At 51.9% G+C, this 26,813-nt stretch overlaps 1 protein-coding gene across 4 annotated transcripts in view; it reads right to left on the bottom strand.

Moving 5' to 3' along the window:
- Positions 1 to 26,813, bottom strand: part of SFXN5 (sideroflexin 5) — a 100,234-nt gene that overhangs the window by 6,305 nt on the left and 67,116 nt on the right. For 3 of the 4 annotated variants that reach the window (XM_021526797.3, XM_021526799.3, XM_077782662.1), the window contains 2 exons: positions 25,779 to 25,864; positions 13,272 to 13,389 (listed from right to left, as the gene is read on the bottom strand). In XM_021526797.3, coding sequence (XP_021382472.2) covers positions 13,272 to 13,389; positions 25,779 to 25,864 — 204 coding nt within the window. The remainder of the gene's footprint in view (positions 1 to 13,271; positions 13,390 to 25,778; positions 25,865 to 26,813) is intronic. The other variant, XM_077782660.1, reaches the window with a different exon arrangement.

Genomic DNA, 26,813 nt, shown 5'->3' with positions numbered 1-26,813 from the left:
AAAATGGAGGAAACTTGGAATATTTGGCCGTTCTGAAATATTTGGTAGTTCTGGAATATTTGGCTGCTCTGGCTCCTGAGATTTGTCCATTCCAGAAGATTTTTCTGGGCTTTTCTGCCATGGGTGTTTTGGTCACCAGCACTCACCTTCAGCTTCCTGTAGGACAGAGTAGAAATGAGAGGATTTTAAGGTGTCTTCCAACACAAACCATTCCATGATTCCATGATTCTACACCTGAGCTGACAGGAGATTTTTTTTTGGATGTTTTGACTGCATCCACCTCCCTTCTGCCTTCCCAGAACATCATTTTCAGACAAAAAAAACCCAAAAAACAAACAAACAAACAAAAAACCCCAAAACACCAAAAACCCCAAAAAACAAAACCAAGCCAACAAACAAACAAAAAAAACCCCACAAAAACCCAACCCCCCACCAAAAAATAAAAAAAACTAACAACAACAACAAAAAAAAGAAAAAAAAGAAAAAAAAAGGAAAGTTGGAATATTTGGCTATTCTGGAATATTTGGTTGTTTAGCTTTTGAGAATTATTAAGTTCAGATTTTTTTGTCCTGGAATATTTGGCTGTTCTGGAATATTTGGCTGTTGTTGTTTTGGAGGTTTTCCATTTCAGGAGACATTTTGTTTGCCAGGGATGCTCTGCAGGAATGTTCCTGCCCTCAGCCTAAATGGGAATAACCTGAAGCAGAGCAGATTTTGGGATTTTGGGACAGCTGTGGGATTGCAACTTCCCCCACTTCACTGGCTTGGGCAGTGCTGGCTTCATGGTTGGAGTTGATGATTTTAAAGGTCTTTTCCAGCCTAAATGATCCAGTGCTTCTGTGGTTTGGTGGTGCTGGGTTAATGGTTGGACTTGGGGACCAAAAAAGTCTTTTCCAAATTAATTTCATGATTCCACAATCAAGGCTGGGAGTTTTTAATCTCACTTTTGGGGAATTACCAAGGCACAGCTTCTCTGAGGAAAAATACTGAGCAGAAACATGTTTAATCAGGTGGGAAGAAGGGAAACGTGGGTGTGGGGGAAGGAAAAGGAAGGGAATTTGGCAATGTGGATTCGTGGCTGGAGCAGGGAGCTGCCCTCGCCCGGGGTGCCTCTGGAATGATGATAACAGCGATGATAAGAGAGCAGCAGGTGGGATGAGAGCCCCACAGCTGGGGAGTGACCCCCGTCCCTGTCCTGGAGCAGCTCCAGCCCCGGGCTCACCCCCAAACCATCCCCCAGCAGCTCTCTGCTCTCACCTCCACTGCCCAGGGACCCTGCTGGCTCCTCAAGGTGACCCCAGGGACATCTGGCAGACACGAGGAACTTCTGGCCTTGCTGTTTTGTGGGAATCCAGGGAATCCCTCTGGCTGCCCTGGGACCCTGGCAGGGTCAGGAACCCCCCTGGACAGAGCCCCCAGAGACACTGTCTGTGATCTCTGGCCATGGAAAAGAGTTTTCAATCTTACAGGATCAATTACCAGCTCTGAGTGTTTGATATAAGTAATAATTAAGTGTGGCATGGGTGCAAAAGTAAAATTTTAGGATTCTAGATGAGGGGTCCAAAGGGGACAAGCTGGAGGAAATTGGGTGTGCCTTGTCCTTTTTCTCCTCCTTCATGCCCTCCATGTCTCACTGTGGTGTTGGCATTTTTCTGTTGGTTCAGGCTGGGGACACACTGTCCAACGTAGGTGACAGATATTGGCACGTTCTTGTAAATCCAGCCCAGGGAGTTTCTGGTATTTAATGTTTGTCACATCCCACTGAGGGCAGAGCCCCACACGCTGCCCTGCAGGACAGAGCTGGGCAGGGCAGCAGAACATGTGAGAGATCAACAGAATAAACAACCTGGAAACCAGCACAGACCAATTCTGGCTTCTGCTTTGGCAGGGGGCTGACAGACAGAGACTTTCTACCATCTCAGAATCATCAATACCTCGGATTCCGACCCTGTTTGAAATCTCACAGTTTCTAAGCCTTTCTCTGGGGTTTTTGGGGGTTTGGTTAACACTGAGCTCTTCGACTTTCAGCAGGGCACCACCTCCAGGTCACTGCAGAGCTGTGAGTTTGGGTCTTCTGGGAAAGATTCTGAGAAAGAACTGGGGGTGAAAAGCCCCATGGAAGTGGGAGATGCCATGGTCCAAAATGTTCTTGGCTTTGCCGCACTGGCTCCACCTCTCCTGGGCAAGAGGAGTTTCAGCTGTGCCAGGACACGAATCCGAGGGCACTGCAGGGAAGAGCTTCCAAAGGAGTTTGGGCAATGAGGGCGGCCCTGGGACAAGGCAGTGCTGCTCCTGTGGCTGCCCACAGCACCAGAAACCTCAAGTGTTACACCAAAACCACCAAAACCCCCCACAGAAAAGCTTTGGGACCCTAAGATCTCAAACAGCAAGGTCAGAAATCCTCCCCTGTGTGTGTCTTCCAGAGAGAGGAGACACCCACGGCCTTTGGGGGAGCTGAACTGGAGGTTTGCTCAGCGTGGGAGGGGTGGGATGGGTGCCCTTCATGGGGTAAACCTGAGTTTACCACAATAAATTCATTTCAGCAGCTCCAGAAAGGTTTTAGGCAGGCACAGAAGCAGCTGTGTGGTGACCTCAGGGCTCATGGCCTTGCCAGGCCAGGTTCTCCCTCAGGAGAGGGCTGAAGAAACTTCTCCCTGGGGTTTTTTGTTTGTTGGTTTGGTTTTGTTTTTTGGGGTTTCTGGTGTTGTTTTTTTTTTTTTTGGTTTTTTGGGGTCTTTTTTTTTGTCTGAAAATGATGTTCTGGGAAGGCAGAAGGGAGGTGAATGCAGTCAAAACATCCATGGTAAAAAAAAAAAAAAAAAAAAAAAAAAAAAAAATTAGGTTTCTAGGCAGTGGGAAAATCAAAGGGAAACCAGGAAACCACCTCCAGCATCATTTCTCAGATGCCCCATGGGGGGTGGGTCACCATGGGGTGACCAGTGGGCTGCTCCCATGGGCGATTTCCTGGAAGGACCCTCACATTGCAGGATGCAGATTTTTTTAATTATTATTATTTATTTGGAACAGCCGAGCCAGTGGATTGTGGAAAATTCACCAGCACGCTCCAAATAAGGCCTTGAGAGCTCCCAAAATTGCACTTTAATGCAATGCCTGATCCTTGCTGGAATGAAGAGCACCTACACCTACAGACACTCAGAGTTTCTCCTTTCTCGGAAGAAAAAAAAAAATCCTACTTTTAAACGTGGACATTATTAAAAAGTTTTGTTTTGATGAAAATGAGCTCTTAGGTCCATTTCAGCAGGAATTCCTCAATCAGCTCTGTCGAGGAAGAAGGAATTTGCTGCTCTTTGCTGAAGACATCGACCCCTGAATTCTCTCTCTGTGAATTCTCTCCCTAAATTCTCTGCTCTTCAGGAGGAAGAGCACGATGGAAGAGTGGGATTTAGGGATGCCCTCGGTGCTTTAGGGAAGCTGAGCAAATCCCTCAGGATCCCAACCTCCAGCACATTTCCTTCTCTTGCAGACCACCAGCCTCACTAGGAACAGGAAATTTAAAAGGCAATTACAGATAATTATATATGGGAGATGTGATTAATAAGGCATTCTCAGCCCTAAGCAGGCAAGTCTGGACAAATGATCGCCTTCCTTTGCATCCTGCACCTCTTGGAGTAGTCAGAGCTGCTCCAGATGAGCCAAAACAACTCCAAATCCACCGAAAAGGACAAATCCAAGCCTGTGTGACAAGAGAGGGGCAAGGCAGGAGACGGGCAGGGAAGATCTGGGCGAGCACCAGAGGAAGAAGCCTCCGACCAAGAAGTGTTAAAGGCTTTTTCTGATTTCAGGATTCCTGCGTGGGGCCAGGAGTCAGTGATCCTTGTGGATCATCCTCATTCCAGCTCAGGGTTTTCCAAGATTTCCAGTGAGTGGCCGGGGTGCTCAGGGTGGGCTGAAGAGGGGCAGGGATTTGGTTTTCAGGCCCAGAATAAAGCAGCAAAGCCCAGGAGCCCCGGGAGGGTCCAGGGATGGCCAGGGCAGCGCAGGAATCCCGGGGGGAGCCCCTCTGTTTACACTAGGTGCTGCTGAAAGGTGTCCTGAAGAAAGACAGCAATTAACAGGCCTGCGAAAAAATGGCTTCTTTCCACAAAGAGCCTTTTAAGTCTGTTTTTTGAGCCACTTTAAGGGTTAATGTTTAGCTGTTTATCCGGACTTGTCGGATGTCAGCTCTTTCTTTTGACTCCTAATGGCTTATAGCCATCAGGAGGTGAAGACTCCTCAAAGGAGCTGGTGTCAGGAATGTTTTTTATGCCCACCAGCACCCACACACCTGCAGCAGCCTGCGCTTGCAGGGGGATAGTTTACATACTTGAACCTGTCTCCCAGGGGTATAAACATGAAACCAGATCCGTGTCTGCCAGCCCCGAGCCCCTGGGCGCTCCAGAGGGTCCCACACCCACCCCATGGCCACAGAGCACAGCCCTGCTGCCAGCCCTGCCGCTCCTCCCTGGCTTTTTGGGGGCCCTGGAGGATGTCCAGCGCCTTTGGGAGGCCAAACAAAGGAGCGCTCCCAGGAGCAGCCAGCAAAAAGCAGCTGGGTCACAAATCAAAGGCTCCGGGAAGGGAGAACAAAGGCACAGCCCCCACTGCACCAGGGCTCTGCTGGCTCCTGACCTCCCCTGGCCCTCCGGTGTCACCGAGACCAATAATCACCCAAACAGGCGGAGCAGGTGGAAATTCAACCACCCTGAAGTGGCCCAGGGGCTCCGCCACCACTGCTTAGGAGCCCCTTCCCCCTGGAAATGCCCCGTCCCTGGAAGTGTCCAAAACCAGGCTGGACGGGGCTTGGAGCAGCCTGGAGCGGTGGAAGGTGTCCCTGCCCACGGCAAGGGGTGGAACAAGATGAGTTTAAAGGTCGCTTCCAACCCAAACCATTCCATGATTGCAGGATTTTAGAGGAGCTTTGGCTCCTAGAAGAAGTGACTGAGATCTCCAGAGCACTGGGGAGCAGTAGGGAAATGCTTTGATTTTGAGATTCTGAGAAAGAACTGGGGGTGAAAAGCCCCATGGAAGCGGGAGATGCCATGGTCCAAAATGTTCTTTGCTTTGCCACACTGGCTCCTCCTCTCCTGGGCAAGAGGAGTTTCAGCTGTGCCAGGACACGAATCCGAGGGCACTGCAGGGAAGAGCTTCCAAAGGAGTTTGGGGAATGGGGGCGGCCCTGGGGCAAGGCAGTGCTGCTCCTGTGGCATCAGCACCGTGGATTTGCAGCTGGAATTCCACCAGGTGGAGCAGGCGGAAGGCAATTACCGGGACACAACATCTGCTCCATGCCAGAAGGAGAACCTAAGAGAGCATCATCCCATGGTGGTGAGACAAAGTAAAGATTTAACAAGGTAGAAATCCATTTAGATTCAGGTAAAAAGTGCCACTCTGAGCTTGCTAAATCTGCTGTTTAGTCCAGTAACTACAAGACTAACACAACTACCCCAGCTGAAGAGAAAGAATGCAAATTTCCACATTAAAAGATAAAAGATAAAAAAACTCCTCAAACCTTAAAACAGACAAGGCAAAATAACCCAAGAGTTCTTTCTGTGCTTTCTGACAAAAACTGAGTACAAGTGTAACTAGCTATAAGTATAATATAAAATCAGCAAAATGAATATGCATTAACCTATTTTAAAATTTGATACATATAAAAATTAGTAAGAATAATAAAAAAATATTAAAAGTTCTCAGAAGTATGCACGTCCATTAAAAGGCAATAAATCCTGGCATGCGTCCAAAGCGCTGTAAATAAATATACCCATTCCCTACAAATCTTTATTAAAATTATAAAATTTAATTTCTCATCCACGTTTCTTTGGGAATGAGGAGTTCCCATACAAAAAGGAGAACCTGGGGCTCCCCAAAAATCTCTGCTGTCACATTCACCTGGAGTTTATCCCATGGAGGATCCCCAAAAAGCTCTGCTGTCACATTCACCTGGAGTTTATCCCATGGAGGGTCCCCAAAAAGCTCTGCTGTCACATTCACCTGGAGTTTATTCCATGGAGGATCCCCAAAAAGCTCTGCTGTCACACTGACCTGGAGTTTATCCCATGGAGGCTCCCCAAAAAGCTCTGCTGTCACATTCACCTGGAGTTTATCCCATGGAGGATCCCCAAAAAGCTCTGCTGTCACATTCACCTGGAGTTTATCCCATGGAGGCTCCCCAAAAAGCTCTGCTGTCACATTCACCTGGAGTTTATCCCATGGAGGATCCCCAAAAAGCTCTGCTGTCTCACTGACCTGGAGCTTATCCCATGGAGGATCCCCAAAAAGCTCTGCTGTCACATTCACCTGGAGTTTATCCCACAGAGGATCCCCAAAAACTCTGCTGTCACATTCACCTGGAGTTTATCCCACAGAGGATCCCCAAAAACTCTGCTGTCACATTCACCTGGAGTTTATCCCATGGAGGGTGACCTGACCTTGCAAGCTCCAAAGCTCCAGGCCTGTTTCTGTGGGTGGAGATGAAGCCAGAGGGAGAAACTCCAGGTGGGAGCAGGAGCTGGGGCAGACCCCTGCAGCCAAGAGCCCGGCGTGTCCAGGCGTGGTTCCACCAGAACTGTGGGGTGACAGCTGTGTCCTCCACGTGTCACTCCAGCAGCAAAGCCTGAGGAGGATCCTGGTCCTCTGACGTCAAAGCTCAGCTGAGATAAATCTCACCAGCTTTGGGAGAGCCCAGGACAAACCCTCCCAGCACAGCTTCTGAACACTGACCTATGGACAGGGGCCTCCAGCTAATTAAAGTTGAAAAGTGGTGTGTTTATTACAGCGCTGGGCAGAAGTGCAGTAATTTTTAAAGACATGTGCACCCTTCAAGAGTCTAAACTCTTTCTTTGTCTCCTGATTTGTTGCATATGCATTATTTTTTGTATGCAGATTTATTTCTTATTAGTCTTTGTGCGGAGAGCTCTCTGGCTGTCTCCTGCAGCTTTTAGTTTTGGTTTAGTTCTTGTTTCAAAGGTTAAGGAGCTTTTCTTATTTTCTTCTAGCTTGGAAGTTCACATTCCTTTCTCCTTGTTTGAGGCAGTTTTGTTTTTGTGAGCACAGGTTTTTTACGAGCACAGCAAATTAACAGACTCTAGAGACGAAACAATTCAAAGCAGCACACTTCACCTGAATGTGAAATGGATTTCTGACTTCATTCCTAACCCCACATCTCAACACCTGCAGCGGGCCAGGCGGGGCTGTGGCTGTGGGAATCCACAGGGACACCAGGATGGAACAGTCTGTGTCCACCCACCAGGGCAAATCTTCCCATCCAAAGGGAGCTCCCCTGGCAGCAGGACCCTGCAGGACCAGCTGGGAAACCCAAACTGCTCCAGGGAGGATGGGGACAATCCACCAGCCATGGCCAGAGCCACAAGCTGTGCTCGGATCCTGCTGGGGCTGGAAGCACAGATGGAGTTCAGGACCTCCTCAGGCCATCATTTCCTACCAAAGATGGGCTGGGAGCTTCCACTGGAGCTCTGTGCAACCTGCTGTCCCCAGATGTCACCTCCTCTCCTGGGGCAGCACGATGCTCTGGAAGGGTCACTCATTCTCCAGCCTCTGACAGGAACGAGTCCATCCTCACTAGGGAACTCCAGACACCTCATCAACACCACCACCCTTCATTGGAAGGCTGGAAAGGGGCTCAACACATTCCCAAATACCTCAGATTTTCCCTCAAGTCCTACTTGAACTGTGCCAGTGCTCAGCCACTCACTGCCACGTAAATCCTGGGGGTTCTGCTCAGATCCATCAGTTCATGGGCATTAAAGAAGCCCCCTGGGACCACCTCTTCAAACAAAGATACTCTTGCCTTTGTCTGCAAGGGAAAAGCAAGAAGATAAACCAGAGGATAAGGCAGGAGATAAACCAGAAGATGAGCTGGGTCAGCACTCAGGAGAGGAACCTCGGATGAACCTCCCGGTGCTCCCGAAGCCACGGGCGGAGCAGGAGGAAGCGATCTCTGAGGCACAGCTTGAATCCTCTGCAGGCTTTGGGAGACGCTTCCCACTGAGCTCCCAGCCTCCTGCCAGCCCTTCAGGACCTCGTGCCACTTCTTTGCTGAGAGGAGCTCCTTCCAAGCCCAGCCTCCATCCCAAGGGTTCCCAGACTCCCAGGGAACCGTTCCCCAGCCCCAGAAGCAAAGCAGAACTTCTCGCTTCTCCAACATTTTTCCCCATGGCAGCTGGCAAATCCCTTCCCTGGTTTCTCATCCAACTTGGACAAAATTACTGCAGAGAATCCCTCCTGCTCCCCTCCCCCTCCGTGCAAAGCAATCCCAAGGGAGGGATGGTTCCATGGGGACCCCCTGCTGGATTGCATCTGATTTTCCTCCTAAGTATGGAATGGGGAAGCGTCTCGAGGGCTATGGCTGTGACCTCCATACAGCTCTTTTGTCAAGTGCCATTTCATTAAAAAATCAGCCTTTTAACTGTGGACACATTTCAACCTCACCAAATCTGCTAATTATTGACAGTTGGTGAAGAGGAGATTTCACTTGTTCCTCCTGTTAAACTGCATCTAATTAGTAATTACTGGTTCACTGTCATCTTTACTGCAATAATCCCACTGCACATTGGCTCATTAACCTTTTGCTTTTCTAAAGCAGCCTGCCAACAAGATGAAGGCTAAAACAGATTGGAAAACAATAGCTCAGCCTTGGATTTTAGGCTGTTTATTCCCCTTGTCCTGGAGATCCAAAAGGAAGATTATTTTTAAGGAAAGGCTGAAACCGGCCTTATTCTGGAAGATGCATTGAGCACCACCCTAAAAAAACCCTTTGAACTTCCCCCAGGTGAGGACAGCAGTGCTCGGGTGGCTGAAGGCTTCTCTGCCGTTCTCCAGCTCCATTTCTCCATTCCTCACCTGGCCCTGCCCACCTTTACCCCCGCGATCCCGCTGGGCACGGGCGGCAGGAGCTCCTGGTGGACCTGCTGGAGGAACGCCCTGGAGGAGCAGGGCCCACGGGGCAGAGAGGCAGCGGAGCAGCCCCGTGGTTCTTTCTTCTGCTGCTACACTGAATTTCATTTGCACAAGTCCCATTTTCGGTTTGGAGCTGTCACAGCTGTTTCCATTGGCAGTGCATAGCTGAGTAGGAGTTGTCAGTGGGGATGCTGCGGGATTGGGAGAGGGAAGAGATTCCCCGGGGGGCATGGGAGGCAGTTGGAGGTTGTGGGCTAAATGCATTAACGACATGTTTCTCCTAAACTTAACAGCAGCGAATTACTCAATGCATATTGATGGGTTTAGGTACCACAGTTAACGCTGTGCTGGGATGACAAGAACGTTTCTCAGCAGCTCCAGCGTGAGTATTCCCAAGGATCCATGGTTTCGTGGCTGATACGAGCGGTTTATTTTTATAACCTTCTCTTTAAAGCCATAATATCCAGAAACGAGCTGCGATTCTGCAGGAATCCAAGTGGAATTTCATCCCTGCAAAACGCAGGGCTTGGCTAGGCTGGATATGGGCCCAAAAAAGGCTCAGGGTGCGTCTACCTTCCCAGCACGTGGAGGTTGCTCACCTCCAGAATTCCCTTTCCCTGACTCTGCAGCCAGAGCTGAGCTCTGATTTCACTGCAGCTGTTGTAACACAGGAGTAACCCTGGAGCAGCTACAGCTGATGGGACAAGGCGGCTCCATTAATTCATTAAACCTTGAGCAAGGCTTCAGTTCTGCTGGAAAACCAATTGTGAGTTTGAGCCCCGTTAGGAGGGAGGATCAAAGGTGGCCACGCAAACTCCTGGCCCAAAACAAGCACCCCGTGGCACATCAGCCTCTGTGCTTGCTCCTGACTCACTAAAGGCTGTGAGGGTGGGACTGAGGGCAGAACGTGGCTCGCCCAGAATCCCTGCAGGGCTCGCTGCTCACACCACAGCCCTGTTTTTGGAACAGAACACGTCTCCTACCCCTTGCTGCTGATTTGCTCCCCACAGTGCTGGGTACAACAGCGTGGTCCTGTCCTGCTGTACCCCTGACCGAGGGAAAAAGCAAAGGCATTCCCACAGAGATCAGTGCTTAAACACCTCTGAATTCCTCATCTGACAGGACAGAATCACGGAATCATTCAGGTTGGAAAACACTCCCAGGATGTCAAGCCCAAGCCACTGAAGTTCAGGGTCTGGTGATGAGTGCCCAAAAATCCACTTCCCGCAAAGTCACTTGGATTTCCCATCCAGAAATGGATCCAGAGGGATTTTCCAGGTAAAACACTCACTTTACTCCCTTGAGCATCCCCACAGAAACCTCCAAAGAGATTTTGGAGGACAGGGGGAATGTCCTGTGTAAACACTCACATGTTTATAGAAAATGCAAACATGATGGGAAAATAGGCTGGGAGAGCTGGGAATGTTCCCCTGGAGAAGGGAAAATTCCAGGGAATGCTCAGAGTCCCTGCAGGGGCTCCAGGAGAGCTGGAGAGGGACTGGGGACAAGGGACAGAGGGACAGGAGCCAGGGAATGGCTCCCACTGGGAAAGGGGAGCTTGGGCTGGGATCTTGGCAAGGAATTCCTGGCTGGGAGGGTGGGGAGGGGCTGGGCTGGAATTCCCAGATTTGCTGGGGCTGCCCCTGGATCCCTGGAGTGCCCAAGGCCAGGCTGGACACTGGGGCTGGAGCAGCTGGGACAGTAGGAGCTGTCCCTGCCCATGGAGTGGGGTGGGAATGGGGTGGGATTTAGGATCCCTCCTGATCCCCACCAGTCTGGGCTTCTGAGACTGATCAGCCCTGGCTGCCTGTGGAGTCCTGAGCCCGGGGCGTGAGCAGATGTGGGATCCAGCTGTGCGGCAGAGCTGGATGCCAGGGGCAGAGCCCGGGCAGGCTCTGGGAGGGCTCCTTCTCCCTGGCAGGGCGCGTGGGCAGCGCTCCTCATCCCGTCGGAGCCCCAAGCAGAGCTGAGTCACGTCTGCGCTGCTGGGAGCAGCTCAGCTGCCTTTAGAGGGGCGCTCCCGACGGCGCCGTCATCCCAGCATCCCTGCAGGAAAACCAGCCCTGAATCTCCCCTGCGGGTTAGAACTCGTTCCACTGCTAAAATCAACGAGATTTTCCCTGCTGGAATATCAGACACTGCACAGGAGAAGTTATCTGTCACCCCAAAAGCCACAAGTCCAGTGGGATGTGTCCCTGGTCATGGCAGGAAACGAGAGGGTCTTGAGGGTCCTTCCAACCCAACCCAACCCAACCATTTTAGAATTCCAGGATTTTGGAGGAACGCTGGCAATGTCTCCTTTGGGATAACTGAGGTTGGTGGTACCTGCTGTGGTCTTGGCTCCCCTGATTATCCTGAAAGATTTTTGCTGGAAATAGGGAGGAAATTGGAAATTTCCAGGAAAATTGCACCAGGGAAGGCTTAAACTGGATATTCAGGAAGGAAGGAGGAACAGGAAGGAGGAACAGGAAGGAATTCTTCCTGGAGAGGGTGGTCAGCGTTGGAAGGTGCTGCCCGGGCAGGGGTGCAGTCCCCATCCCTGCAGGGATCTCAAAGCCCTGTGCCTGTGACACCCGGGGCCGGGGTCAGCGGTGGCCCCGGCACTGCTGGGGGAGCAGTTGGGCTCGCTGATCTCAGCGGGCCCTTCCAGCCTTGAAAGAGCTCAGATTCCCTGGAAAAGGAGCAGAAGGGACGCTGCGTGCCCCAGCTCCTTCCCACGGCAGGCTGGACGTGCTCCAGGCTCCACCTTGAGCAGGTGCCGGACCTGGCACCGCTCCTCAGCCTTTCCCCAGCCCAGCCCCGAGCAGAACTCGGGATCAGGCACAGACTGATGGCCTGGAGCTGAGGCTGAGCTCCTGCCAAAAGCCCTGCCAGGCTCTGGGGATGCTCAGAGCCCAGGAGAGGCAGGGAAATCACATTGCTCCTGCAACTGGGGCTTGTGCAGCTTCTGACTGCAATGCTGTGTCTGCTCCTGATGGAAGGGCTCCAAAAACGATGTTGACTAATTAGAAAAAGTTTAAGGAAGAGCCATATGAATCATTAAAGCTTCAGCAAACACGTCTTTTAGCAAGAGGCTCCAAGACTGAGATAAATTCAGGTTCTTAGAGAGAAGGGACAGTTTTGTCTCAGCCTGGAGACAGCAAGAAGGACAACAGAGAATTCCCAACGTGTTCGTCAGTCAGCACACAAGTGTACAGCAAGATTCCCTGGCTGGGAGTCATGGATAAACCCACCCAGGCTGACAAAATATGAATTCACGTGCAGACAGTGATACAGACTCCTGATCCAGCTGACAGGAGAAGAACCTTGTGAGAGAGTCCTTGTTTGACAGAGGTTTTCTCCCTTAGGCATAGAGACCTTCTCTGGACATGCACGGATTTAGAACCAGGAAAAGCTCCAATCACCAAAATTAAAGACTTAAAATAAGCCCACCCGAGCAATTTGTTCAAATAAATTGGTCTGAGTGCCTGCATTATCATTCCCCGTTTCCTTGGTTGGTTTTCCTTTGTGCAGCCCCAGGCTGGGCCTTGCCAGGAGATGAAAAAGCAAAAGCCTTCAGAGAGGCTCTGGGGAAGAACATCCCCCTCCAATGGTGGTCCAGGCTCTTGGCCTCATGGACAGAGCTTGGGTTCCATATTTTAACTCCAAGGAAACCCCAGTGTGAGGGAGAGGGGCCTTCCCCTGCCTGGTGAAGCTGTGCTGTTCAGGAGAGGAATATTCACAGAATTCACAGAACCACCAGGCTGGAAGAGACCTTCAGGACCATCGAGTCCAGCCCAGCCCCAGCACCTCAGCTCAGCCCTGGCACCCAGAGCCACATCCAGGCTTTGTCAAACACACCAGGGACGGGGACTCCCCCACCTCCCCGGGCAGCCACTCCAGACCTCGATCACCTTTCTGGAAAGAACTTTTTCCTGATTTCCAGCCTGAACTTCCCTTGGTGCAGCTCGAGGCTGTGACCTCTGGCTCTGTCAGTGCCTGGAGGAAGAGCCCAAGCCCGGCTGGGCACAGGCACCTTCCAGGAGCTGTGGGGAGTGCTGAGGTCACCCTGAGCCTCCTTTTCTCCAGGCTGAGCACCCCCAGCTCCCTCAGGGGTTCCTCACAGGGTTTGTGCTCCCAGCCCCTCTCCAGCCCCTCTGGATGAGCTCAAACATCTCCAAGTCCTCCCAAGCTGAGGGGCCAGCACTGGGACAGACTCGAGGTGTGCCCTCAGCCGTGCCCCGTGCAGGGCAGACACCAGCTCCATCCAGGAACGGAGGAGGACCCACAGGACACCAGAGGAGCGGGGCAGGCACCCAGGAAGGTGATGAGGCCGTGGTTTGTCCCCCCGTGAGAGCCCCCGGGGCCGCACTGACCTCGGACATCTGCGGGAAGAGGCTGATGGCCAGGGGCAGCGCCAGGCCAAAGGCAGCGAGGCACACGAGGCTTTGGACCGGGAGAATCATCCGGGGCCGGGACCTCAGGAGCGAAGTTCTGCAAGGGAAAGGGCAGAGCGAGAGGCTGGGTGAGGAGCAGGGCTGCAGGAGAATCCGAAATGCACCTCGGTGCACCCAGGATGTTACAGCAGCCCCGGGTGACAGCCCTGCCTACCGCTGCCAGCTCCAGCAGACAGGCCTGCAGACCCTTTAGTTTTGGTTGCAACACATTAGATATTTTTCTTTGCTGAGCATCTTAATACACAACAACCAATCGACACCTTTACTACCACCTGTAGCCTGTCATAACTACCACCATTACCATCTTGTGGTCATTACTGTCCAACCACATGAGTTAGTACGCTACAGTTTAAGCTTAAAGTTCTTTTACACTTTTCTGGCCATGGAAAATCCTCAGATCCTTTTTCTACTTGCCACATCAGCATGTTTGTTTGCCTGTGGTATCTGCTCTTCCTAAGACCTATTTCTTTTCGTGGTCAACATATCCTTTGTTCTAGTCATAAAACCTCCTTCCAAGTCGACTTAACCTTTGCTTTCTTGGTTCTCCAGTAAATGTCATGGCAATGGCTCAGCAACTGTCAATTTACACATCTCTTTGTTGTTTTATATCAAAACTTGCTCCCACCTCTATCCTGGTCTCAGGTTCCACACTTCTGGCATGCACACAGATCTGTGAAACTTCCTGGGCAAACCTTCACCGTTCCCAGCAGGACATCCCTGCACGGACACCGCTGCTCACCGGCCCCCTCTGCTCCCTCCGACAATCATGCAATGGGTTGGCTCGGAAAGAGCCTTAAAGACGATCCAGCTCCTGCTCCTGCCACGGCAGGGACACTTCCCCGGGTGCCAGGCTGCTCCCAGCCCTGTCCAGCCTGGCTGGGCAGCTCTTCTTCCTCAGCAGGGCACCGCCAGCTCCCCGCGGGGCAGGCAGGCGGGGTGAGCTGCCAGGGGCACACAGCACCACGGGATGTGAGTCCAGGCAGGGGCTTTTACTGGGGGCTCTGGGACCAGGGGTGCAGCCCCAAACCCGACTCCACACGGCTTTCCAGCTGAACCTATTGCATACTCTATCCTTGTATAACCTACATATTAATTAATAAACTTATATTGTTCTACTGTGTACATTGACATGAGTTTCTCCTGATCTTTCTCAGGCCCCTGACCACACTTTCTCATGATTATTCTTATGATTAAACAGCAATTATATTTAATTACTAAAAAAATCATCACATCTAACAATCATATAATTTATCATGTACTACCTACCCAGGTGCAGTTCTAGCAAGGTACAAGGTCTTCATGTACCTAGGGTATTTATTTTTCTTTTCAGGGCCAACTAAGCTTAATTTTCCTTTTAACCCTAAATCCCCATGATTTTAAAACTCTTTTACTATCAACCCCACCCCAGGTGACACCTGCTGATGCCCAGGGAGCAGAAGGAAATCAGGTCCTGGGAGCTCTGGGAGCTTTGGAAAAGCCACTGGAGGAGGCACAAACAGCTTCGTTCACAGGGTAATAAAGCCACAACATTGACAATCCCTTAATTTGTTAAAATCCAGCATCTGCAGAGGGTGACAAAGATGTTTGAACATTCCTGTTCCTGGGGGAGGTTTATGAGCTCCAGATTTGTTAACAGCAAACTCCTGAAGATACCTGCAAGGCCAGGTCCTGGTAATGACCCAAAAGTGACCCTTCTGATGGAATTAACACCAGAAAACTGGGACATTTGGCTGGTAGAAGCTGGTAGATGATGTATATTCCAGGATATGGGGCCTCAGGCAGTTTACCAATGTTAAAGGGGAAAATATAATTTGTGAAGGATTTATTCCAGAGCCATTTACAAAAAGGATCCCTATCATTCAACTGGAAAAAAAAAAAAAAAAGGAAATATAAATCAACACCAGGACAGGGAGTTTTATTGGAAAGTTCAGTGTGTGTGAGCAATGTGGAGAAGGAGTGGATTTGCTGCTGGGTTATTGAGAACACGGAGAGCAGCTGGAGATGGAGCAGAGCAGGTTTAGGTTGGATTTTAGGGAAAGGTTCTTCCCCAGAGGTGCTGGCACTGCCCAGGCTCCCCAGGGAATGGGCACGGCCCCGAGGCTGCCAGAGCTCCAGGAGCCTTGGACAGCGCTCCAGGGATGGCCAGGGTGGGATTTTGGGGGTCTGGGCAGGGACAGAGGTTGGGTGGATGATCCCTGTGGATCCAGCTCAGGATATTCCATGGTTCCATGATCTCCTTCCCCCTGGGGCAGTCACGGGAGCTCTCCTGGGCCAGGGAAGGTAGAGGAGATGGCACCAAGCCCTGATCATCCATCCCTGCGGTGCCATCACCGGGATTGAACCCCTCCAACCCTGCCAGGTGCCAGGCAGCCCTTCCCAGCCCAGGGCTGCCCTGCCCTGCCTCGGCACGGGGCTGCAGCCGGGGGACCCCAGGTCACCTCACCCCTCGCTGCACGCCCAGCGCTGCCTCCAAACCACCCGGGGCATCTGACGAGAAGGAACTCGTGCCCTGTGTGCTCCTGTCTGGGCACACTCAGCCTCCTCCCCCTGGCTGAGAGCTGCCTTCATCTCCAGGAGCTCGGGGAGACGTGAGCAGAGCAAACACCAGAGTTGAGCTCCTCCAGGAGCTCAGCTCCTCGCTAATAAGCTCTCGAGGCAGAGTTGATCCTATCAGTTTGTGCTGTGAAAATCAAGCTTCTGTTCTCCAGGGCTGAGCTGCTCGGTGCTGCACAGAGCACGGCTGCAGCTCAGAGACTCTCGGGGGAGCCTGCAGGGCTTGGTCCCAGCAGGACAGCAGGTCACCTGTGCCAGGAGGAGAGCAGGTCACCTGTGCCAGCAGGACAGCAGGTCACCTGTACCAGGAGGAGAGCAGGTCACCTGTCCAAGGAGGACAGCAGGTCACCTGTCCATGGAGGAGAGCAGGTCACCTGTGCCAGGAGGAGAGCAGGTCACCTGTGCCAGCAGGACAGCAGGTCACCTGTCCATGGAGGAGAGCAGGTCACCTGTCTGAGCAGGGAAAGTGACCTCTCCAAGAAGGAAAAGTCACCTGTCCAAGCAGGAAACATGACCTGTCCCTGCAGGGAAGGTGACCTGTCCAAGCAGGGAAGGTGACCTGTCCAAGGAGGAGAGGTGACTGTCCCTGCAGGGAAGGTGACCCATCCAAGCAGGAAAGGTGACCTGTCCAAGGAGGAAAGGTGACCTGTCCCTGCAAGAAAGGTGACTGTCCCTGCAGGGAAGGTGACCTGTCCCTGCAGGAAAGGTGACCTGTCCCTGCAGGAAAGGTGACCCGTCCAAGGAGGAAAGGTGACCCATCCAAGCAGGGAAGGTGACCTGTCCCTGCAGGGAAGGTGACTGTCCCTGCAGGGAAGGTGACCTGTCCCTGCAGGAAAGGTGACTGTCCCAGCAGGAAAGGTGACCCATCCAAGCAGGAAAGGTGACTGTCCCAGCAGGAAAGGTGACCCATCCCAGCAGGAAAGGTGTCCTGTCCCAGCAGCCCCCCAGCTGCCCTGCTCACCCTGTAACACCTGCCCCGAGTCAGGATGCCGTGGATGAGCTGTGCTGATCCCTGCATGCACAGGGGCAGCTCCTGGAGCAGGTTTTTGTCCCTCTGAAGCTGCTGTGATCCGTGGGAGCCCTGCTGGGACAATCCCAGCAGCAGCAGCCTCGCCGCCTCCCTGGGGCTCAGTTTAGAGCCAAGGCATCGGTGCCGACACCACGCCTGACATCTTAATTTGGAACTGCACCCTCTGTAATTACTGCCCTGTCGGGGACCTTATAATCACCCAAGTAAGACCTCAACCAATTCCAAACGATCCCGGGTCCAGCCCCCAGGTGTGACTTCCAGGGGTGCTTCCAGCCCAGGCCAGTTCAAATTACAAGGGCCGACCTCCTAATTAGGAAGAGTTATGGCTCGATTTAAAAAGGAGAGCAGACTAATTAACACATGTAGTGTAATGTCTTAATTGGGATTCAGATCGGAGAATTTGTGCAGTTCAGAATAAATGACTCATAATGAGCCAAGAGGTCCAGTTTTCTCCTGTCCCTGGGATCCCTGCTCCCGACGCCGAGCTGGGGAGGAAGGGCAGTTAAATATTGCATTTTGTGAGCTGTCAGCTGCCCTGCAAATCCCTCTTTGCACCCATTAACCCCCCGTTGGAGGGGAGCAATGAGGAGCTTCCAGAGGGTTTCGCTGCAGAGGATCAGCACAGATTGAAAAGAAATTAATAAAATAAAACATCCATGTGGAAATAAAATTAATATCCACGTGGTGAAGAGGGATTTCGTTCACACCACTGCCCTGCGTGCTCTGCCAAAGGGTGGGGTCGGGGAATGGGGAGGTCTGGACCTTCAGAGCCCCTGACAGCCCAACTCTGGCATCTCCTGGAGCCTAAAACCCCAACCTTACTCCCAGGGTGAGTAAAGGTTGTGAGGGAGGTCCCCTGGAGCCCAGAATTCAGGATTGTGTCCAATCTGAGTCGCTCAAAAGATACTCAAAATAGAATTAGAACTGAATAAAATAGAATAAAACCTGAATTAAAACAGAAAATAGAATAAAAACTGCATTACTGAACATCTCCAGAGATGCTCAAAAAGCAGAGGAAGGAGCCTGATTTATTCACAAGCGCAAACCCCATCCCACCCACCATAGCCCTGTGGAAATATAGGAGCTGTTTCACAGGAGAACAGGAGTTTTAGGGACCTCACTCCATGCACAGGACAGGAGCAGCTCTGGAATTAAACCCTGGCTCGGATTATTCAACAAGGGGTGGGAAAGTTTGCACCAAGAGGTCTCCCCCTGGAAATCTGCAGGACAAGGGAATTGTGGAATCATGGAATGGTTGGGGTTGGAAGAGACCTTAAAGCCCATCAGGGACAGCTCCCACTGCCCCAGGAGCTCCAGCCCCAGTGTCCAACCTGGCCTTGGGCACTCCAGGGATCCAGGGGCAGCCACAGCAAATCTGGGAATTCCAGCCCAGCCCCTCCCCACCCTCCCAGCCAAGAATTCCTTGCCAAGATCTGATCCAAACCTCCTCTCCCTCAGCCTGAGACCATCTCCCCTTGTCCTTCCAGTCCCTGCTCTTGGGAGAAATCCCTCTCCAGCCTTTCCTAAGCCCCCTTTAACATGTTCATTTGACTGTCCCCAGTTTCCCAACCCAACACTCCTGCTCTGTCTCGTTGGCCCAACTGCTCCACGTCTGTCCGCTGACCTTGGGATGGCAAAGAACGGGAAATTTTGCAACACCTCCCTCCTCCTCTTTCTCTTTTTCTTCCAGCTTTGCTCCTTTACCCCTTCAAACCCCCCAGTGGCTCTTCCTCCTGCGATCTCCCTTTGGCCCTGTGGTGGTTTCGGTGGGGTTTTTGTGCCGGGCGGGCAGGGGGAGGCTGGGCACGTTCAGCTCCGGAGGCAGCCGAGCCCACGGCTCCCGTGTCCGTAGGTACCAACACACAGACAGTGCATCTGCTGCGCGGAGACAGCGTGCTGGAGCTCTTGTAAATACACCTTCATTCAACTTTCATCACGGCGTTCATTAGTGCTTTAAATTTTGCATAATTTGGCAGCTGCCTCTGGCGTTTTTCAGGAGGTGCTGTAATTTATTCCATATGGAAGTCAGGCGCTGCACTCCGAAGGAGCTATCGGGAGCGCTGAACCAGGGCTGTATTTGTCGGGGAGGAGGTGTCAGATGCTAAACCAAACATGACAGGAGTGAACCCGAGTCTCCCAGCTGACAGATTCCCTGGGGTTCCTCTGGTGTTTGCTATAAACAGGTTCAGAGGCAGCGCAGACACCGCGAGACGGCGGCGGCGCCGCGGGGAGCGCCGGGACCCTGAGGGACCCTGGGGGACCCTGAGAGATCCTGAGGGACCCTGAGGGACCCTGAGAGATCCTGAGGGACTCTGAATGATCCTGAGAGACCCTGGGGGACCCTGAGAGATCCTGAGGGACCCTGAGGGACCCTGAATGATCCTGAGAGACCCTGAATGATCCTGAGGGATTCTGAGACCCTGAGAGACCCTGAGAGATCCTGAGGGACCCTGAGGGACCCTGGGGGACCCTGAGGGACCCTGAGCGACCCTGAGAGATTTTGAGAGACCCTGAGGGACCCTGAATGATCCTGAGGGATTCTGAGGGAACCTGAGGGACCCTGAGAGATCCTGAGAGATTCTGAGAGACCCTGAGAGACCCTGAGAGATCCTGAGGGACCCTGGGGGACCCTGAGAGAACCTGAGGGACCCTGAGGGACCCTAGGGATCCTGAATGATCCTGGGGGACCCTGAGGGATCCTGAGGGATTCTGAGAGACCCTGAGAGATCCTGAGAGATTCTGAGAGACCCTGAGGCACCCTGAGGGATTCTGAGGGATTATGAGAGATTCTGAGGGATCCTGAGGGACCCTGAATGATCCTGAGGGACCCTGAGAGATCCTGAGGGAGCCTAAGGGAGCCTGAGGGATTCTGAGAGATACTGAGGGACTCTGAGGGATCCTGAGAGACCCTGAGAGATCCTGAGAGATTCTGAGAGATCCTGAGGGACCCTGAAGGATTCTGAGGGATTCTGAGAGATTCTGAGGGACCCTGAGGGACCCTGAGGGATCCTGAGGGACCCTGAATGATCCTGAGGGACCCTGAGAGATCCTGAATGATCCTGAGGGATTCTGAGAGATTCTGAGAGATTCTGAGGGACCCTGAGAGACCCTGAAGGATCCTGAGAGATCCTGAGGGATCCTTAGAGATTCTGAGGGACCCTGAGGGACCCCGAGGGATCCTGAGCCACCCCAGACTCTCATAACTCCCCTCTGATGCACCAAGGAAGTTTGGGATCCCCAGGTCCCCGTCCTGCTGAGCCTGTCTGGTCTCTCGGCTCCGTTCCCTGGATTTTCTCACCCGTTTTGGGTCATTTTGGGAAATCTGAGCCCTGCCAGCGACCAGCAGCTCTGCTGCCCCACGCAGCCAGGCCACCGCTGTCCTCACCCCGCGGCTCCAGCCCCGAGCCCCTCCAGAGGACACAGCAGATGCCAAAGGAGGGAGGCTGGGGGCTTTTCGTGCTTGATTGCCACCATGAAAGGAGCAGTTTCCGTGTTTGCTCCGGGAGCAGCCCCAGCAGTTGAAGGTGCCACTGCTGAGCCCAAACAAACCCCACTGAGGCTGGCCTGGACGGGCCTCGGGAGGAAAAGCACCTGTGGGGACATCCTGCTCTCAGGGCAGGAGAAGGTCTCCAGGGAGGAAAAGCACCTGTGGGGACATCCTGCTCTCAGGGCAGGAGAAGGTCTCCAGGAAAAGCCCGCGAGGCCAGGGAGGCCTCCTGCCTCAGCCCAGCTCCGCAGTGCCAAAGGAGGCTCGAGCAGAGCAAAACGCCCTTACAGCACCCCACGGCGCCCGCCAGCCCCCAGGAGATCCATTCCTCCTGGTGCCACCGAGTCAGCTCAGCCAGAGCCGCCCTGCAGCGTGGATCCAGCCTGAGAGCATCCTGGTTTTCTGGGATTTACAGGAAAGCAGCCCTGGGAAGTGCTGCATGAGGAGGATTTGGAGATGAGGAAGAGCAGAAATGCTCCCCTTCCATGGACACAACTGTTCTGCTCCCACTTCTCCCTCAGCTCCTGCCTGTTGCCAGCTTTGTCTCCTCCACAGACACTGCCCAGCCAGCTCCAAGGCCTTCTCCAGTGCATCCTGACATTCCCGAGCTCCTGAGACCTTCTCGGCCCTGCCCTGTGCTCCAGACCCTCTGAGAGGTCTCTGAGGGGCACAGAGGAGGTTTAAGGTTGCAAGAAGAGCTCAGGTTCCTCACTCTCCGCTCAGAGATCCCCCAAAGTGTCCCCAGCAGGCGCTGGTGATGGGCTGAGCTCCTCCAACCCTTGGCCAGACCACAGGAGCCAAAAATTTCTGCTGTCCCACCACGGAGCTCAGGCTGAGGCTGCACTTAGAGCTGGCCTGCCCCACGCAAACCAGCTGCAGCTCTGCAGGGAGCTGCACCAGGAATGCTGGCGAGGCCTGGCACGGCGGCTGGGCGCAAACAGCTCCAGCTCCCAAATTTCATCCTAACAACCAAACAAAGCATTCCCAGAATAAAGGGAATAAGGGACACGGGGATGAAGAGCCCGACTTCCCGCAGAGGACACTGATGCCCCCACACCTGTGTGACACGGAGGAACCACAGAATTCCCTGTTGGTCGCCCTCATCCCTCAGACACCGCCCAAGCAATATTTTTCCGCATCGGAAGTTGCCAGCGCGGGTATTATTTATAAAACCTCAATGGGAATACATCTGCACGGAATAACTGACACCGTGTTCCCTGCGTGGCATATGCAGGCTGAAAATAAACATTGGTTCTATATGTTCACTGCTCCAGCAGAGCGTCCAAGCAGCAGGAAATGCATGAAACATGGGGAAGAATGGGAGCGCGGCAGTGGGAGGGAGCATGGAATTGCTTGGAGAGCAGAGAGGCGGCCCCGGGAGTTAAAATACACAGCAGGCAAAGAGACGAGAGGAGCCAAGAGAGCTGAAAAAAATGGCACAAGAGACGAGAGAGGCAGCTGGGGGAGTTAAAACATGCAGATGGAGAGATGGCTGGGAGAGAGGAAAGACCTGGATCCGAGCAGAGAGACGGCGGCCGGGAGCTGGCCACTTAAAATAAACTTTGGGAGCAGCGAGGTGCAGAGGAGCTGGGGAGAATTCCTGGGATCTGGAGCCCTGCTGGGGGCAGGGGCTGGGTCCTGGAGGGGTGGGAGTCCCACCCAGCTGAGCACCATCACCCACCTGCACCCGGGATCACACCAGGCATGGGAACCATCCTCTCCTTCCCATATCCCAAATTCAAACTACTCAGAGGGGTCACTCCCTTCCCACAATCCCAAATGCAAATCCATTGGAGGAATTCTTCCTTCCTTTCCTTCCTCCTTTCCTTTCCTTTCCTTTCCTTTCCTTTCCTTTCCTTTCCTTTCCTTTCCTTTCCTTTCCTTTCCTTTCCTTTCCTTTCCTTTCCTTTCCTTTCCTTTCCTTTCCTTTCCTTTCCTTTCCTTTCCTTTCCTTTCCTTTCCTTTCCTTTCCTTTCCTTTCCTTTCCTTTCCTTTCCTTTCCTTTCCTTTCCTTTCCCTTTCCCTTTCCCTTTCCCAAATTCAAAATACTTGGAGGAGTCACTCCCTTCCCCACAATCCCAAATGCAACTCCATTGGAAGAATTATCCCCTCCTTCCCACAATCCCAAATGCAACTCCATTGGAAGAATCAACCCCTCCTTCCCACAATCCCGAATGCAAATCCATTGGAGCATCCAGATTGTGGCTCCTGATCCCAGAGCGACACCTTCATCCTTCCCATTTGCAGCCCCTGTAGGGATTTCTATAAATAAATGGATAATGCCTGCCTGGATCTCACCATTAAAGCCACCCTCCTCAAGCTCAAATCCTGCTACATTTATAAAGTTACACTTTCCCCAGATGCTCCAAAGGTTTGGTTTTTTTCCCCAAAATGAGCTTCCAGCTCTGCCTGAGCCCTCGAGGAAGCAGTTTTGAGATCTGGGAGTGAACTTCAGATCCCCCAGGCAGGGACAGGGACGTTCCCGTGTCCCAGGGCTGCTCCAGAGCTGCCACCACCTCCAGCAGCGTGGCCCAGCCACACCTCACTCCCCATCCCTGCTGCTTCTCACTGCCAGCCTCCCAGGAATCCGAGGATGTCTGATGGAAAACGAAGCAGGCACAGAGCTCCGGGCAGAATTCAGGCAGGCAAAAGCAGAGCCCGGATATTTTTATACCCACGGAGTTTTGTGGCAGTGAGAAAGAGAAATTTTCTCTCACAAACGTGAATTAAAGCTTTCAATAAGTTAAAATGATGTTTGTTTGTTTTTTTTTTTTTTGAGGGCAATCTCCTCTAAGTTCACAGATAAAATCAGTTTTAGTAGTGCCTGCACTGAGCACAGGTGCATTCAGCAAAACTCACATCAACCCGAGGATTTATGATGCCCCCGAGGACAAAGAAATGATTTATTGGTTTTATTTTGCTGCAAAGGATGGAGCAAATTTCACCATCAGGTTTTTTTTCCCCAGGTGCCAATCCAGTTTTGCTGACAGGTTTACTTCAGCTTGGAGATGACCCAGGATGGGCCCTCAGTGTGTCCTGCTGGAGACAATAATTTATTAATTTAGAGAGGAGAAATTTTCTACAAATTTCTCCAAATTTTTTTTTGCACATAAAGGATTTTATCTGTGGATACCCAGCAATAAAATCATTTCAAGCAATAAAATAATTTGTCCTGGATGTTGATTTTTGTTGGATGGTTAGATGGGGACCAGTTCAACCAGTGGGAGCACAGAAAACCACCTCAGTGCAAAGCCTCAGTTCTACACACGACTTGGAGTAAGCCCTGAGTTAATTACTCCAGAGTAAGGCACAACCACTCCCAGGCACATTCCCAGCAGATCCTGCAGGTAAATCCTGGCTCGGAGACCGTGTGGGTGACAAAGGACTCGGAGCAGGGAAGAGGCTGCAGAGATTTTGTCCAGAAGGAGAATTAAATAAAAGCCAAATGTTTTGCACAAAATTAAGGGGGCTGGAATCTGTTCCTCCTTGGAGTTAGATGGTCTTTAAGGTGTCTTCCTACCCAAACAATTCCATGATTCCATGATAATGAACACCAGCCAAGCCCTTTTAATCTCTAATTAAACTCAGGGACAGTTTTCCACTGAATTCAGGGGATTTTGTCTCACCCTGACCTTCCACGAGGGGTTATTCGAACTGCTGGGCTGCCAGGGATGAGTTAAAATAATCACCTCAATATAAAACTTCAACAAGGCGGACGTTGCCCCTAAATGATGGGACATGGAGATGTAATAATAAAAAAAATAAAAAATCTGTTTGGTGGATGAAATGTGAGGGGGGACCTTGTGGCTCTGCACAGCTCCTGCCAGGAGGGGACAGCCGGGGGGACGGGCTGGGAGCAGGGACAGGGACAGGACGCAGGGAATGGGATGGATTTGGGGAGAATTCCTTCATGGAAAGGGTTGTTCAGCATTGGAACGGGCTACTCGGGGCAGGGCTGGAGTCCCCATCCCTGGGGGGGTTTCAAAGCCTGTGGGAAATGGATTTATAGAAAATTCCCAAAGCCTGTGGGAAATGGATTTATAGAAAATTCCCAAAGCCTCACAGGGGGCTCACACGGTGTACATCTATGTGCAAACCTTGAGATAAGAAATGCTGACTCAGAAATGCCATGGAGTAAGAGAGAAATTGTTGAGGGAGAAATTAAACTAGAAAGAAGTTTCAAAAGATAACCTTACAAAAAAGACTAGATGCTCTAGAGAAATAGAAATATGGAAGATACATTGTAGTAAAACCCACAAAGGGTAAATCCAAATAATGTTTTAAAAACATTTACAACACAGTGGAGCTAAAACTAATAAGCCAAGAAACACTTACAGTGTATTATAAATAAGAAATAGCTTCTGATTGGAATAAGATAACTTATCTGTATTTTCTCATCCTTCACATGAGACTAAAAATACAATAAAAGCTTTTAAAACCCCATCTCTAAACCAGAATAAAACATAATCCAACAAAAGCCCTGTGGATGTGACCCTTGGGGACATGGGACAGTGGTGGCAGTGCCGGGGATGGTCGGACTCGATGACCTTGGAGGACCTTTCCAACCATTCCATGATTCCATTAAATGGTTGGACTCGATGACCTTGGAGGACCTTTCCAACCATTCCATGATTCCATTAAATGGTTGGACTCGATGACCTTGGAGGACCTTTCCAACCATTCCATGATTCCATTAAATGGTTGGACTCAATGACCTTGGAGGACCTTTCCAACCATTCCATGATTCCATTAAATGGTTGGGCTCAATGACCTTGGAGGATCTTTCCAACCATTCCATGATTCCATTAAATGGTTGGGCTCGATGACCTTGGAGGACCTTTCCAACCCAAACCATTCCATGATTCCATGAAATTATTGGATTCAATTACCTTGGAGGACCTTTCCAACCCAAACCATTCCATGATTCCATAAAATGCTTGGACTCGATGACCTTGGAGGACCTTTCCAACCATTCCATGATTCCATTAAATGGTTAGACTCGATGACCTTGGAGGACCTTTCCAACCCAAACCATTCCATGATGCCATAAAATGCTTGGACTTGATGACCTTGGAGGACCTTTCCAACCCAAACCATTCCATGATTCCATTAAATGATTGGATTCAATTACCTTGGAGGACCTTTCCAACCCAAACCATTCCATGATTCCATTAAATGGTTGGACTCAATGACCTTGGAGGACCTTTCCAACCCAAACCATTCCATGATTCCATTAAATGATTGGACTCGATGACCTTGGAGGACCTTTCCAACCCAAACCATTCCATGATGCCATAAAACATCCGAGCCTGGCACCCTCTGAGGCCCCTCCCTCCCTTCCCCGGGGCAGACTCACTTCTCCAGCACGGACATGATGATGGGAGGTAGAACCAGTATAGGCATGGGCAGCACCACTCTGGTCAGGGCTGTTTCCAGCAGGGCCTGCAGAGCAAACAAACAAACACGTCCAGACATCCCAAACAACCCCAGGAGGGACCTGCCGGGCTCGGGGTGGCTCTGCTGGTGGCACTGAGCTGTCATCCCAGAGCCTGCAGCCCTGATCCACCTCACATCAGTAGAGAATCGGGAAATCAGGCCTGGATAACGATTCTCCAAGCTCACTCTAAAAGCAGGTTCAGCTGCCATCTACAGAGGGCCAAACTGCCGAGCCAAAGCACTTGAACCCTTTCTGGTGCAGAGAAGATCTGGGTTTGTGGTCAACCATCCCATCCGAGCAGGGCTGGAGCTTGGCCAGAGCCTGAACTCCAATTGCTGGGTGCCACTGATGGGAATGAGATGGGAATTTTTTCCCCCAAAATGAGCTTCCAGCTCTGACTGAGCCCTTGAGGAAGCAGTTTTGAGATCTGGGAGTGAACTTCAGATCCCCCAGGCAGGGACAGGGACGTTCCCGTGTCCCAGGGCTGCTCCAGAGCTGCCACCACCTCCAGCAGCGTGGCCAAGACACACCTCACTTCCTGTGGGATGAGAGCAATGCCACATGTCACTGGTGGGAAGGGGATGGGAATCACTGGTGGGAATGAGATGGGAATCACTGGTGGGAATGGGATGGGAATCACTGGTGGGAATGGGATGGGAATCACTAGTAGGAATGGGAGGGAATCCAGGGCTGGAGCCAGGCTGGGAGAGCTGGGAATGTTCCCCTGGAGAAGGGAAAATTCCAGGGAATGCTCAGAGTGCCCAAAGGGGCTCCAGGAGAGCTGGAGAGGGACTGGGGACAAGGGACAGAGGGACAGGAGCCAGGGAATGGCTCCCACTGGGAAAGGGGAGCTTGGGCTGGGATCTTGGCAAGGAATTCCTGGCTGGGAGGGTGGGGAGGGGCTGGGCTGGAATTCCCAGATTTGCTGTGGCTGCCCCTGGATCCCTGGAGTGC

The sequence above is a fragment of the Lonchura striata genome, chromosome 4, assembly GCF_046129695.1.
Source record: "Lonchura striata isolate bLonStr1 chromosome 4, bLonStr1.mat, whole genome shotgun sequence".
Classification (NCBI taxonomy): Eukaryota; Metazoa; Chordata; class Aves; order Passeriformes; family Estrildidae; genus Lonchura; species Lonchura striata.
This window is presented reverse-complemented; position numbering and strand designations above follow the sequence as displayed.